This window comes from Amblyraja radiata, chromosome 19 (genome assembly GCF_010909765.2).
Source record: "Amblyraja radiata isolate CabotCenter1 chromosome 19, sAmbRad1.1.pri, whole genome shotgun sequence".
NCBI classification, from domain to species: Eukaryota; Metazoa; Chordata; class Chondrichthyes; order Rajiformes; family Rajidae; genus Amblyraja; species Amblyraja radiata.
In genome coordinates this window covers 40,975,064-40,991,650 of record NC_045974.1, presented here as the reverse complement: position 1 = coordinate 40,991,650, position 16,587 = coordinate 40,975,064, and the positions used below count along the sequence as shown (strand labels likewise).

Here is a 16,587-nt window from a genome sequence, read left to right as displayed (position 1 = left end):
GAGAGTTAGTTTTAGCTCTTAGGGCTAAAGGAATCAAGAGATATGGGGAAAAAGCAGGAACGGGGTACTGATTTTAGATGATCAGCCATGGCCATAGTGATTGCGGGTGCAGGCTCGAAGGGCCGAATGGCCAACTCCTGCAACTATGTTTCTATGTAGAGCTAGAAGACACAAACCGTATCTGGCCAATCAGTGGGTTAGATTACAGATTCCGGGCACACTCGATGGCAAGTCCTGGTCGGTGTAAGCAGTCAGATGTGCCCAGTACATTCCATACTTCTACAATACAGTGTGCAGGCAGGAGAGTTTGGAATATGCTGTCGTGCTCTCTATGGAAGCTGTCAGCAAGACTGGTCCCACAATTACATTTTGGATTCAAGACATACAGCTGAATCCATAAGTGATTCAGTTTACGTCTGTTTTTCTATTCTGTCAGAACTACAAATATCGCCGCCCGGTGGGGATTGTCATGTATGCTTTGAATCTTCAAAATATGCACATCGTTCAAAGGAAAAATAAAATGGCATTATTACTAATAAGGCTGTCAGCATTATCTGTTAAAATGGAAATCGCTTATGCAAACAGTGTTATTTATGAATTCTAAATTCAATGGGAAGACGTAACACATGAACAGCAGCTTGCATAACTAATGTGACTATGGATAGAGTATATCATTCGAATAATGGTGACTGGAATTTCCATTTTGAGTGCAATCAGTGTTACTGTGGCATATCATGTTCAAAACCATATGCTTTGCGAAAGGCTTTGTTTCACAATCTCACTCAAACTAATTAGCAAAACTCATTCAGATACAACCATAAAAGCTGCAGTGAATGAAAGCACTCAGGAAATACTTTTAATATAAACGTTATTTAACATTTGTGATATATTTGCAGTTTTGGTTACGCAACTAATTTAAAAAAAGATTTATCACAAAAATAAGCATTAAAAAAAATAATCAGTCCTCCGACTGTGAATAAAGTTACTGAAATTGATTTTAAAATTATATTAGTAAATCTGGAAAATGTATGCCCGAAACACTTTAAAAATGCATTTTACCTTTGTACCTGCAGCTAAAAATGGTTAAGTTTTAATTATGCTCTTGAAGCTTTAATAAATGGGCAAATTAATGGAAATTCTCAATGTAATTTGATGGTTTGACCAACCAAACAAAAACAAATCAGCCATCCAATGTAAAATACAACAGAAAAATCAAATTGTATTAAATGTTAATTTGTTCCAAAAATGTGGTGATCATTGCATACCCAAAATTAAGGATATAATTCACGAGTATAAATGGAGATACATTACATCTGATACTCGAATTACCTGCATCCTTATTTTTGTTTTACTTGAACAAGATTCACACACAATTATATTTGAGATTGCTCAGTTTATTAAAAATGGATTGAGGCAAAAAAATAATAGATGGTCCAATGAGGAACTAAGACTTTGGTAGAAGTGCTTAATTCTACACTTTTTCACAAAATCTCCTAAATATCTTCCACATAGGTTGAGCAGGTTAGATGAGGAAACATAGATATGTTTTGTCTATTCATACATACATTTTTGTCCTACTATAAAAACGTCGTTTGAGTTCAAAATGCATAACAATGCAGAGAAATGTGATGAAATGTCTCAGAGGGTATCTATTTACCTTAATACAGTTTGCTATTTCATGAGCAACTTGGTCTTGACAGCTTCCCACTGGCCCATGGAAAATTACATTGTGATACCGTTCAACCTGTTAAGGTAATTCAAATGAAAGGTTTACACAGAAAATGCTACAAATGATCAGCTCTATCAGTCACTGAAAAAAAATGATAATTCAGATAAATGTCATCTGCTTGAATTCATACTTGAACAAATGTTTTTATTGAAAAATCAACTAGTGGCCAGAGCAACGACTTGGGATACTAGTTGCTATTTCTAAACACCTGTTTTCATTTTTTTTATTATGGGTATTGTGTGTCGATTGATGATAAAAAAAATGAATTGAATCCATTTTAGAATAAGGCTGTAACGTTACAAAATGTGGAGAAAGTGAAGGGATCCGAATACTTTCTGAATGCACTGTAGATGATGCCATACACAATTACATTTGCAGGCTTGGTGAAGACACAAAGATTTCTAACATTGTCGATGAAAGCATGAAGGCACGGTGGTGTAGCTGGTAGGACTGCTGTCACACAGCACCAGAGACTAGGGTTCAATTCTGACCTCTGGGGCTGTCTGTGTGAAGTTTACATGTTCTCTGGGACCACTTGGGTTTCCCCCAGGTGCTCCGGTTTCCTCCCAAATCGCAAAGAAATGTGGGCTTGTAGGTTAATTAGTCTGTAAAATACTCCTAGTGTGTAGGGAGTGGTTGCGAAAGTGAGATAACACTAGTGTGAACGGGTAATCGCTGATCAGCATGTACTCGGCTAGCCAAAGAGCCCGTTTCCATGCCGTCTCTTTGAATCAAAAAAATTAAGTCAATGAGCAAAATGAGAAGGCATTGACATTTTACCTTCTGACTGAAGGTTTACGATATTAAAGGGAATTGAAAATGTAAAATGTGGGAAACTACTCCGACTGGTTGCTTTTCAACAATGAAGTGAAAAAAATTGGAAACCTCTTCCATAACGCAAATTGTTAACTTCATATATTGATGGATGTTTCATAGGCAAAGATATAGGGTCATTGGAATAATGCGGGTATTTGATGCCAGGCCACAGATCTGCTGAACCTGATCGGCCAAACAAGCTTGAGGAACCAAATAGTCAAGAATGCAAGTACAACTGAAATCCTGAATGTGGAGTGGTACTAAAGATAAAGCACGTTCATTAGTTAAGAGTCATTATCTGTATCAGCTGTCTTCCAGGCCTCTGGTTCAATACTGCTGGGGTGGAATTTCTGCAGCCATTTCCTTTCCCTCCCTCAAATATCTTAACACTGCAGGATACAAATGTTGTTTTCCTTTGGCCCTAAAAATAAATCTAAAGTATCCCCTTCATCCATAGCAATGCCCATCACTCTTAGAAATGCCCTTCATTTCAATCTTAACATCCTTCATTTCACTCTTTACTATTTCTATATTCACCTCTTCTCTAAAAACTGAAACATCAAATGACACATTTTCTTGTCAGGTAACAAAGTCTCTAGCAGATACTATCCATTCTAACCATTATTGAACTGGAAAGGATTAGCTTTGCATCAAATCACTGGAAGCTAATTTTCTACCAAAAACAAGGAACTCGGGTGACTGAATGTTTTCCCTGTAAATTCCTTTTCACCAATGGCTTCCCTTTACATTGGATGACTTGCAAAATATTTGCAAAAGAAAATACTCAATACTAGATTTTACAAAATATATTCTGAAAATACCTTTGTGAACTCTTTGTGTAGGAAGGAACTGCAGATGCTGGTTTAAGTCAAAGATAGACACATAATGCTGGAGTAACTCAGTGGGACAGGCAGCATCTCTGGAGAGAAGGAATGGGTGACGTTTTGGGTCGAGACCCTTCTTCAGACTGATTTTACACTATTTTACACATCAGATGGCTACACATAATAGTTTTCATCAATGATCTAAAAAAGTTGTCCTTTTTTATAACTGAGCTTAGCAATCAAAATAGATACTCAAATTAAATTCCATTAATATATTTATCATTATTAGAGCCAGTTTCAATAGAATGGAAACAGGCCCTTTGGCCCAAATCGTTCATGCCAACCAAGATGCCCATCTACATTAGTCCCATCTGCCTGTGTTTGACCCATATCCCTCTAAATATTTCCTATCCATATACCCATATAACTGTCGTGTTAAATTAATAAAAATACACAATTTAATGCTGCATATTAAATACTAAACAAGTATTGAAAAATTCTACGTGCTGTAATATTAATGTACTCTTACCAGCCGGAGGTAGTTCTGAAGTATACAGACAGGAATGAGAGAGGCATAAGCTTTGCTATCGAGGAATCCTTCCTGTAAAACTGTTAAAAAAGAACGGATTACTAGTACAAAATGTAAAAAAAATGCCTGCACAGTGTGTAAGAGAAGTACAATAAGGACAAGAATAAAGAATGACAACATTGGTACCAGGTCAAAAACAACACTGAAGAACTTATGCAGGACATACACAATGGAAACTTTCTTTCACAAGTTTTACAGAAACACTGGATGTTCTTTGCAACATTTTCTACGATAAAAGCAAATGGACATAAAAAATGATTTCATGTGTGGTGAGACTAGTCGTCAAGGATTCCCTTGGTACCCACTTTTTTATAAAACTCTCATCATGATGAAAGTCTTTACTGGACATTAGAACCCCGATCGGGAGATTCCTAATGAAATTATTCCCATATATCAAAAAATACAAATTACATTAAGAAAAAAAACTAGGCTAGTATTAATTAAACATGTGTGATTAAAACTTTATGCATTGTGGAGATAGGATATAAATTGCTCTAATCAATAAGACACAAGCAAGTGATAATAATTCAATATAATATCAAAGTATTTACTGAATTCCCACAAAACAGATGTTTCTCGATGGATTAAGGGACATCATTTGAGCAGGATGGGTAATATGAACAATAAATGAATACGTTTCAGCTTTAGGAAACCACTAAGGAACACTCAGAAACACAGTTTCTATTTTCACTGTACTGCTGTAGAAAGGTCAAAGCAAATCTGCAATATAATAGGTAGACAAAATTGCTGGAGAGATGCTGCCGCACCTGCTGAGTTTCTCCATCACTTTTGTCTACCTTCGATTTTCCAGCATTTGCAGTTCCTTCTTGTGCAATATAATGATGCATTTATTGATCTTTCACCTTAACGATATTTGATAACATCCTGTTGGCGTTAAATGTGGTTAAAAAAATGTATAGGAATAATTAATGAGACTAAAGGTGAATCTCTAACTATTGCTCAAAATGGAATCAAAACAGCTTGCTAAACTGAAAGCATTATTAACTGAATAGCTTATTTTTATGCTGAATGTCGATGAATAAAATAGTAAAGAAGTTGGGCAGCATTCATAGTAATTTATAAACACAATAATAGCAGAAGAAATCTGACCATTTAAGAACACTGTGACAATGTTATTTTGGCTCCAGTCTATCAACAACCATGGAGAGGCCATCAAAATCTGTCCTGGTATCCAAATTTCATCACCTGTGAAAGAAACATGAAATGTTAGCTCGCACTGGCCTGTTTCCTTTCTCATCGTTACTTTTTTGCATATCTTTTATTCGTTGTTTTTTTATCTCTCAACATCATCGTCTATATCTCTCGTTTCCTTTATCCCTAACCAGTCTGAAGAAGGGTCTCGACCCGAATCATTACCTATTCCTTCTCTCCAGAGATGCTGCCTGTCCCGCTGAGTTACTCCAGCTTTTTGACACTATCTTCGGTTTAAACCAGCATCTGCAGTTCCTTCCTACACATGAAATGTTAGGTTGCAGTTTTACAATTCATAAACAGTTTAACCCTCACTTTAACCATCTACCAGTCAACATATTAAGGGGCCACAGTTTAAGAATAAGGGGTAAGCCAGTTAGAATGGAGATGTGGAAATATTTTTTCACAAGAGTTGTGAGTGCGGAATTGTCGGCGGAGGCCGGTTCTCTGGATGCTTTCGAGAGAGAGTTAGATGGAGCTCTTAAAGATAGCGGAGTCAAGGGATATGGGGAAAAGGCAGGAACAGGGTACTGATTGTGGATGATCAGCCATGATCACATTGAATGGTGGTGCTGGCTCGAAGGGCTGAATGTCTATTGTCTAAAACTGCAGCCTGAATGTAACAGCAGCATAAATGCCATCCTATTGCTAGATGTGCGTACGTATATCTCTGTAAATCAAGGGCAGATGTAGTTCCATTTTCCCCTAGCCTTCTACACCATTTAATAAAATCATGGTTGATGTTTGTATTCCCACCTACCCGCAGTATGTTCAGCACTCTGATTATTAGAATCCTTCAATATATGCATTAAAAGCATTGAATAGCTCTGCTTCCATCATTTTCTGAAGAAGTGTTTCAAAAAGTTATGATCTTCTGGCTGAAGAAATAACATTTTATTCCTTCTTGTCTTAAACGGGCAACAAATATGTTTTAAATAATGAGCCCTAGTACTAGATTTGTCCACAAGAGGAAACATCGTCTTGAGAGTGACTTGGATTTGGGGCACTGTGTTCCCACAAAAAGCATCCACATGTTCCCCAACCAGAAGCCTTGAATGAACCAGGCAGTCTGTATTCCTCTGAGGGCCAGATCTTGGACATTCAAGTCCGGTGATTCAGAGTCATACAAGAAATCCAGATATGACCTTGCCATCAAAAGACTTTCACTTTTAACTGGAGGATGAGGCGGATGTTCAGCAGCTGAAGCAGGGCTTGTAAGGCATCACTTCCTATAATGTGTAACTAGGGGCAGCTCAAGAGACAGCAGAACAGCATACCCGGATGAGCTCAATGCATTCTACTCATGCTTTGATCGAGAGAACAGGGATTACAATCTCAGTCACAGAGGCTGACATCAGAAGATCCTTCAGGAGGGTGAACCCTTGGAAAGTATCTGGCCCTGATGGTCACCTGGTTGTGTTCTTAAAACCTGTGCAGACCAACTGCCTGGAGTTTTAGCGGACATCTTCAATGACAATCGATCGATGGCACTAACGTCTGTGGTCATGAGGTGCTTTTGATATTGTTTTTTGCGCATATTTACTCCTACCTCAACAAGCACCTGGACCCACTACAATTTGCCCACTGCCACAACAGGTCAACGGGGATGCGACCCAGCACATTGATGCATGAAGAAAGCTCATCATAAGAAAGCTCATCAACACTTCTATTCCCTGAGAATATTCGGAATGTCAACAAATACTCTCTTGAACTTCTACCGGTGTCCAGTAGAGGGCATATTGATGACTTGCATCAAAGGCATGGTTTGGCAACTTGAATGCCCAGGAATTAAGTAGATTGAAAAACGTGGTAAACACTGCCAAGTCCATCACGTGTACTGTCCTCCCCACTATCAATGTGACCTCTGGAGCCTCAAAAAGGCAGCCAGCATCGTCAAGAGTCCCACACCACCCTGGCCACACTCTCATTCCACTCCTGCCCACTGGAAGAACATATAAGAGCCTGCAAACTGTAACGTCCGAGTTCAGGAGCAGCTTCTTCCCTACAACCATTAAGTTATTAAACACTACAATCCTCAAATAAGCTCCGAACTACATTGACTTGGTGGTCATTGTTTTTGTCTTTGTACTTTTAATGTTTGTTTGCTTGTGTTTATATACACTGAACTTATATTTGTTATTTATTGTGGTGTTTACAGAGTACTATCTTCACATATCTGTTGTGGTGCAAGTGAAGGGCCTGTCCCACTTGAGCGTCATTTGTGCAACATCATTTACGCGTTACGACGTGCATGTCGTTACGCGCGCGTTTGGCGTGCATTACACGCGCGTGATGACGTGGGCAGGGATTCTCAAAATCCTCGCGCGCCACCTGTGTGACACGCAAATGACGCCCAAGTGGGACAGACCCTTAAGAATTTCATTGTTCAGTTTCAGGCCATATGCCAAGAAAACACTGTTGACTCTCGAGATCCGCCCTGCCAAGGCCACGCAGGATTTCATATGGTTCAAGCATGCTTCTCTCACGCTCCTAAACGCCAGTCAATAAAAAACTATTTGTCCAACCTTTCCTCAAGTTAAGCGACTCATTCTAATCATGAGCCCAGTGGACCTTTTCTGAACTGCTTCCAATGCATTAACATTATTTCTTACATCAAAAGACCAACACTGAACATTGTGCTCTAGCTGTACAGTTAATAATGTTTTATGCAACTGAACCATATGAACATACAAATGAAGAGAACAAATTGGTCCCTTAAACCCTCCAAGTACAACCTCTCTACATTTGTATTCATTTCCCAAGGCAATAAACAATGACATTCTGGTGGCATTTTAAATTATTTGCTGCATACACTCCAGTTCACCCACGGACACAAAAGGTCCTCGGCTGATGTCATTTCCCTGGCCCTAGACTCATCCCTGAAACACCTGGATAAGAAGGACACCTACATCATTTATCATTACCCTCGATTACATCCAAGGAGCCAAGCAGTCTTTCCAGGTGAGGCAGAGGTTCACCTGTACCTCCTCCAACCTCATCTAGTGCATCCGCTGCTCTAGGTGTCAGCTGCTCTACATCAGTGAGACCAAGCGCAGGCTTGACGATCGCTTCGCCCAACACCTCCGCTCGGTTCGCGTTAACCAACCTGATCACCCGGTGGCTCAGCACTTCAACTTCCCCCTCCCATTCCGAATCCGACCTTTCTGTCCTGAGCCTCCTCCACGGCCAGAGTGAGTCTCACCGCAAATTGGAGGAGCAGCACCTCATATTTCGCTTGGACAGTTTACACCCCAGCGGTATGAACATTGACTTCTCCAATTTCAGGTAGTCCTTGTTTTCTCCCTCCTTCCACCCATTTTCAGCTCTCCCACAGTCTAATGTCTCCGCCTCTTCATTTCTTCTTGCCGCCCCCCCCCCCCCTCCCCCACATCAGTCTGAAGAAGGGTCTCGACCCGAAACGTCACCTATTCCTTCGCTCCATAGATGCTGCCTCACTCGCTGAGTTTCCCCAGCATTTTTGTCTACTTTCGATTTTTCCAGCATCTGCAGTTCTTCTTAATCATTCATCATACATCTTTCATTCATCATTCACCTTATTCACAGGTTACAGCTTGGGTTTGAATACCATTATCCCAACCAAGCTCAGCTCCAAACTCGTGGAACTTGGAGTCAGCACTCCCCTCAGTTTCTGGATCCTTGACTACTGCAACAACAGTCCACAGTCAGTGAGGACAGATAATCCCCTCTACAATAATCCTCAACACTGGTGCCCTCAAGGATGCATTCTCAGGTCATAAGGTCAGAAGTGATAGGAGTTAGGCCATTCAGCCCACCAAGTCTACCCTGCCATTCAATCATGGCTGTTCTATCTCTCCCTCCTAACCCCATTCTCCTGCCCTCCCCATAACCCCTGACACCTGTACAAGTCAAGAATCTATCTAACTCTGTCTTAACAATATCAACTGACTTGGCCTCCACACCCCCTACTGGACTCCTTATACACGTGTGACTGCACAGGCCAAGACCAATCCAACTCAATTTACCAAGTTCGCAGACGACACCACCATAGTGGGCTGTACATAAAATATTGACAAGACGGAGTACAGGAAGGAGATGAAGAACCTCACAACCTGGGTGCCAAGTCAACAATCTCTCCCTCAATGTTAGCAAGACAAAGGTGATTGTGATTGACTGTAGTAGAGATGGTTGATAGCTTCAAGATTAGTTTAGTTTAGAGATACTGTATAGAAACAGGCCCTTCGGTCCACCAAATGGAGGCTGACCAGCGATCACCCATTCTATCCTACACGACAAGCGACAATTTACAGAAGCCAATTAACCGACAAACCTGAACATCTTTGGAATGTGGGAGTAAACTGGGGCACTCAGAGCAAACCCATGCGGTCATAGAGATAATATACAAACTCTGTCAGGATCGAACTGGGGTCTCTGGCTCTGCAAGGCAGCAGCTCTCCTGCTGTGCCAGTGTGCCATTCTTAGCAATAAATATCACCAGCAATTTGTCCTGGACCAGCCACATCGAAGCTATGGCCAAGAAAGAACACTAATGCCTCTATTTCCTTACAAGGCTTAGGAAGTGAACTTCCTAAGCCTTGTAAGGAAATAGTTCCATGTTCCCAACACTCACCAATTTCTACAGAGGTGCCGTAGAAAGCATTTTATTGGGATGCATCACAGCATGGTTTGGGAACAGTTCCATCCAACACTGCAAGAAATTGCAGAGAATTGTGGAGGTAGCCCAGACCATCGCACAAACCAACCTCCCTTCCATTGTTAAAGAAGGAACTGCAGATGTGTCTATCTTCGATTTTCCAGCATCTGCAGTTCCTTCTTAAACATTTTGTCTACTCCACTGTGAAATCTCCTCAAGGTAAGCCTACTTTGAAGTTCTCCTCCTCCCTCCGAAGACAGTTTAACGCTCCACCTCTTCCTTTCCTATTCCCCCCCCTCCCCACCCCCCCCTCACATCAGTCTGAAGAAGGGTTTCGACCAGAAACGTCGCCTATTTCCTTCACTCCATAGATGCTGCCTCACCCGCTGAGTTCCTCCAGCATTTTTGTCTACCTCCCTTCCATTGACTCCATCTACACTTCACGCTGCATCTACAAGTTCACCACTATAACCATGGACCAGTATCACCCTGGTCATTGCTTCTTTTCCGCTCTCCCATCAGGCAAGAGGTACATAAATTTGGCAACGCATACCTCCAGATTCAGGGACAGTTTCTTCCCAGTTGTTATCAGGCAACAGATCCACCCCCGCACCAGCGAGAGTGCGATCCTGACCACCCATCTACCTCATTGGAGACCTTTGAACTACCTTTAATCGGACTGCTGCTTTCACCCGTTGCACCCTTTATCTGTACACAGTGAACGACTTGATTGTAATCATGTATAGTCTTTTCTTTCCCTTGCTAGCACACAACAAAAAGCTTTTCACTGTACCTTGGTAGATATGACATTAATAAATTAAACTAAAACTAATATTTTACAAATTGTGCATCCGAGATTCTCGGTTTATTACAGCTGTAATCTCTCACTATTTAGATAATATGCTGTCATTTTCTTTTTTCAATAAAATGGAAACATTTCACATTTCTACGCATTATATTCTATTTTTTCCTCCCAATCGCGTAACCTATCAATATCCCTATGAGGCTGCTCATTACAAACGGGGGTGTTCAGTTAAAAATTGGACAGCTGACCAGTTAATAATAAGTTAGCTTCGAGTTTCTGTGAAATGGTGGCAATTTTTCAGGGTGTCCAGATGAACACGTACCTATTTCAACTGCAGATATGTCACTTGAAATAAAGCTGCATTCGGTATTATTCAGCAAAGTTGAAGCCTCTGGCAATTCCCATCCACGCATCACAGTTTTGTAATGATTCTTCAGTGTCAGTGTTACAGCTTTGGATAAATCATCCCAGGTAGTCTGTTTGTGGATGATCAAGCTGCCAACTGTAATGTTATTCTCAATATGTTCAGCACTACTACAAACCTGTTCACTTTGTTTCATAGAAATTTGTAGCAGTACCTTGTGTGCATCTGTAGGACAAAATATATAAGGAAGTAAAAACAATCAATTAATTTATACATTCACATTGGAACACATACACAAAGAGAAATCACTACATGGGGACAATCACATGAATTTAAAATTAAAAGGAAAATCTTGACCACGGAAACTGAAATTAAAAGGAAACCCTTACAGATAACGTGGAGTAAAATCTTTTAAAGCATATTTGCTGCACTGTGGCTTAAAAAAGAGCTTTGTCTAATTAACCAGGGATATATAATTTAAATAAATATTGTGGTGCATTGCTAACAAATTTTAACTTGCCCATAAAGTAACAACTGGATAAAATGAATCAAAAGTTAGAAAATGATTGGACCACACCATACCAAAGTTATTTTTATAAATCAGATCATTATCAATATTGATGGTAAAATTCACTGACGTGTTAAAAATAGAAGAATGTGCCATTTAAAATAATAAACCAGGTGATTGGTTTACCATTTAAAAAATATATATTTTCCTTATTTTTATTCCTCAAGATTAGGAATGTTTTGTCCCATGGAATGGAATAACACCATGACCATCCAGTGTTAATGCTGAAAATTTGGAATAATGCAAGTAGGTGATGCTGCCTTTTATCAAATTCCAACCCTATCATCTCAAACTATAGGAAAGTGAAACTTGTGCAACCCATGGCATTTCCATGCCCCACATAGGGATGACATTTTGTCTACAGTCACATGCATGAAACCCAACTTTGGAAAATCAATTTCATGGTAGACAATAGAACTGTATCTTGGAATTCGAGTACATACACTATTATGTTGTGTGTTTCATGTAAATGAGCGAGTTGGAGTGTCTATTCTTTAGTTGTTTGGCCAAGTAAGAGTTGACACCAGTGTTATTACTGTGGGCCAATGTAAAAACTATATTGAGGGTGTGTAAGCCATTTCACTTGTTGTGCACAACTATCCATGGAATAGGAAGATGATATTATTCTTGCACTAACAAGTGGTTAACACTGTTTGCCATTAAATTCATAAAGTCATACACCATGGAAAGAGGCCCTTCAGCTCAACTCATCCCTGCCAACCAATGTGCCTTCCAGAGTCATTCCACTTGCCTGCACTTGGCCCATATTGTTTTAAAGCTTTCCTATCTATACACCTGTCCAAACGTCTTAAATACTGAAGTTGTACCCACCTCTATCACATCCTCCACCAGCTCAACCCATATACTCTGTACAACTCTGTGAGAAAAACTTGCCCCGTTTACATCCTTCCACTCTCACCTTAAAACCTATGCGCTCTAGTTTTGGACTCGCCTATTGTTGGGAAAAAGACGGTGCTCATCATCTTCTCTGTGCTCCTCATTACTTCATGCACCTCTATAAGGTCATACCTCAGCCTCCTTCACTCCAGCGAAAACACTCCCAACCTCCCCAGTCTTCCTTACAACACAAGCTGTCCAGTCCTGCAATGTCTTCGTGAATCTTTTCTGCACCTTCTTGAGTTTAATCACATCAATCTTACAGTGTGTCAGTACTTCACTTAATATTCCGGGTACATTTTCATTAACTTCTTGTAGAGGTATAACATTATTCTCCAACTCCAAGCACTCGATGCCCTGACCAATGACTGACATGTGAATTTTGTCAAATGAATTCAATAACATTTTAAGTGGATTTGTTTAAAGTGATCAATTTCTGTTCAATACCATTGACATTAATACTGGTTTATTTAAATTAGTCATATCTGTGCTCCACATGCAAATCTCACCATTTTTCCCCATTTGGCTTTTTAAAACAGTCTTGTTACTACTCAACTCACAGTAAAAACATTTTCTATTGCAAGCACAAGCAATTGCACACCATATATAAAGATCAAGAGCATAGGCAGTTAAGGGCAAGCACTGAGTTCAAGGAAAGACAGGTTAACTTCTGAAAATCCTAAATCAGACAAGCTATTTTTTTAAAATATGAACTAAAGAAATTGCATTTCCAAGAAAACATGCAAAGTTCAGCAAAAACCAATAAAACCAGAGTTTCTTAGAGGAAAGAAGTTGCATTGTGGCAAGATTCTCTGGATTGGATTATTATTATTGTGTCTAATAACTAGGTTTTTAAATCATCTTTAAATAATTGTAATTATAATTACATGCACACAGGCATTTGCATCCACCTCTAGGAAACATTGCGACACATCAAATATAAAAGAAAGCACATCATCACTATCACTACCGTTAATAAAAATCCACAAAACCAAACATGCAAAAGCTCAATTACCAACATGTGCGGATGTCATTTTGTTAGGTGGATCATCCTTTCCAAAATAATAGAAACTGTTTCAATATATTTTGACACAATGCAAATAACAGCAATAAAGTGCAGTGCCAGAATTAACCATTTAAGATCAATGTTTATCATTACTTCATAATATCTCTATACATTATAACATTTTGACAGGCATACTAGAACTTCTTGGGGTTTGAATTTCTGAATGTAAAAAATGTTTATTTACACACTATGCATCAAGGTATGTCCAAAGGTCCTTAGCCATAAAATAATTGTTTATAGCAAAGATCTTATAGCGGAGCAAGATGGGTTACTCTCACGCAAACGTGTAGTCCGCTCATGGGCGGATTCATGGGTGATTATAGGACTCATTTTAGCAACCAGTCCCTGCCATCTTGTTCCGCCATCTTGCTTCCGGCCAAAGATCGGATCTTTGTTTCCGCAGCGGGGAGAAGGAGTGAGCGGCCCGGGGCAGCGGGGAGAGGGGGTGTGCGGCCCGGGGAGAGGGAGCGAGCGGCCCGGGGAGAGGGGGTGTGGGGCCCGGGGAGAGGGGGTGTGGGGCACGGGGAGAGGGAGTGTGGGGCCAGGGGAGAGGGAGTGTGGGGCAAGGGGAGAGGGGGGGGGGGCCCGGGGAGAGGGGGTGTGGGGACCGGGGAGAGGGGGTGTGGGGCCCGGGGAGAGGGGTTGTGGGGCCCGGGGAGAGGGGGTGTGGGGCCCGGGGAGAGGGGGTGTGGGGCCCGGGGAGAGGGAGTGTGGGGCCCGGGGAGAGGGAGTGAGCGGCCCGGGGAGAGGGAGTGAGCGGCCCGGGGCAGCGGGAGAGGGTGTGTGGGGCAGGCGAGGGAGTGCCGGGGGGGGGGGGGGGGGGGGGAGATAAGGCCTAATGTGTGTGAAGTTGCGGGGAGGTTTACAATGTTTCTTATTTAATGTCCCTTGTCTAGTCTGAAATAAAGTTCATCATTGGATCAGAAGAAATATAATTGTGTGTGTTTTATTATTATATACATTTATATCACATTCATGTATGTGTGTTTATAAACATTTTATTCTTTAACAAGAATTAACAGAATTATGAACTAACAGAACTATGAATCTAACCCTATATCACGCACAAAAACTTCCCCCGCAATGTCAATTACCCTGCAAGTCGGGTCGGTTCCGGTTACTACAAAATCAACTCAAACACAGCTTGTGAGCCATTTAAAAAGAAATGATTTAAAAAACATTAAAAAAGACAATTACCAGAGTCAAATTTTATTCTTGACAAGAAGTATGAACTGACAGAATTATGAATCTAACCCTATATCACACACACAAACTGTTGCCCCGCAACATTGATTACACTGCGAGTCGAGTCGGGTCAGGTAGGCTCCGGTTACTAAAATGGGCGGGAAAAAATGCCCAGGATCCCCTCCGTAGCGTACTACACGTCAGCCCATTGTATTTCGCAGGAGTAGCCCATCTTGCTCTGCTCTAAGATCTTTGGTTTATAGTGAGCTTTCCTTAGTAACTTCAAACGGATTAGCCATTTTATCGCTTACTGATACAAGTAAAAAGCAATCATTATATAAATGCCGAATTAAAGTCGGAACTCTAAAATTACACAATTTGCTGTGCCAACTTATTACAATTATATTGTAACGTATATTTAACATTTGCTAAATATTCCACTTTACTCACTCCAATTCTCCAGTAGATGTTTACAGTCATCTGTGGCCACATCATGCACAGTTCGTTGACATTTATCTTTCCTATTTGGGTCCAACCCATTATGCCTGCAGAGCACTTCCAGGCAATTCTAGAACAGCAAAAGACAGGAGAAAACAAATCAAGTGAAATAGTGTCATGTCTAGTGGCACACATCAGCCATCTAAACTGTTTGTGAAAGTTAGAAGGATGAGGAATCACACACCAACAAAATGATTAACAGCAACAGATGTTGAAACAACTTTGAGCCTACTCCACTACTCAAATTATGGCTGTTCTCTAACTTGAGTCATCTACCCAAATTAGTTCTGTAAACTCTTATATACTTCCTCTAATTATTTGAAAAAAAAATTGCATTGCGACTTGGATTCAACAATATTTTAAGGGAAGAGAGCAGTGTTTCCATAAACAACCTACCTTTATTATTTTGAACGCTATGTTCCATTGATTCGAATTCTCTCACCAGAGGTTATATTTTCCCTTGTCAACTCTGTCAATAACCTTAATCATTTTTAAGTACTTCAATTACACACCCCAATCTTTTACATTTTAGTCAATGCAATGATTCCCTTTTTGATACCTTCTGAAACCTTTCCTTTGAACCTGTGCTTCATCTAATCCATGCAGTGTCCTGAACAGAATGTAATACTTGAAGTTGGTTCCAACTAGTGCTCCATTTAGCTACATCTCTTATCAAGGCTTTTTGGTGACCTGTTCCTGCCAGAATAGAGTACCGGCATCTCTCAAAAGTTAAAAACTAGACTGTTGAATTTTTCGAATTTTTCAGATTACAAATAAAATGACTAAGGTTTTTAATAATAAAATGTAGTAAATTAGGTCAGGTCCTTCATCAGCTCAAACAGCTTATAGGACAACGATCAGCCATGGACAACAACAGCAAGGAATGATATGTGTCTGAAGGAGGGTCTCGTCCTGAAACGTCACCCATTCCCTCTCTCCAGAGATGCTGCCTGTTCCACTGAGTTGCACCAGCATTTTGTGTCTATCTTCAGTGTAAACCAGCATCTGGAATGCCTTGTTATAAATTATATGTGTATCGGAACCTTTAGGTATATGAATAAAGCACCGGCTCTGACCCTTTTGCATGCCGTGCCTGTGGTGTTGAGTGCATCATTTCTGGACTTGCGTATCTAAAGTCCTTTGTTCACCCAGAGTTGCTCATTTGGGAAGTTTGAAAAAACATTTTTCTTCTCATGCTCAGGAAGAAGCTTGAACTTTGTTGCCTTCCATCATAGTGAGGAATGTGGAATCCACTGTGGTGGATGTTTATGTTCACTTTTATGTGGTTGAGTGTCTTGTTGCTTTTCACTTAGTATGGCTGTATGGTAACTCAAATCTCATTGTACCTTAATTGGTGCATTTGACGATACACTGACCTTGAAACCGTGAAAAAGTATGAGA

General features: G+C 40.4%; 1 protein-coding gene across 3 annotated transcripts in view; it reads right to left on the bottom strand.

The window, feature by feature from the left end:
• The window catches only part of cttnbp2 (cortactin binding protein 2), a 152,503-nt gene that overhangs the window by 41,009 nt on the left and 94,907 nt on the right, over positions 1-16,587 (bottom strand). For all 3 annotated transcript variants that reach the window (XM_033038305.1, XM_033038308.1, XM_033038307.1), the window contains 5 exons: positions 15,139-15,256; positions 10,931-11,197; positions 5,069-5,164; positions 3,899-3,978; positions 1,658-1,744 (listed from right to left, as the gene is read on the bottom strand). In XM_033038305.1, coding sequence (XP_032894196.1) covers positions 1,658-1,744; positions 3,899-3,978; positions 5,069-5,164; positions 10,931-11,197; positions 15,139-15,256 — 648 coding nt within the window. The remainder of the gene's footprint in view (positions 1-1,657; positions 1,745-3,898; positions 3,979-5,068; positions 5,165-10,930; positions 11,198-15,138; positions 15,257-16,587) is intronic.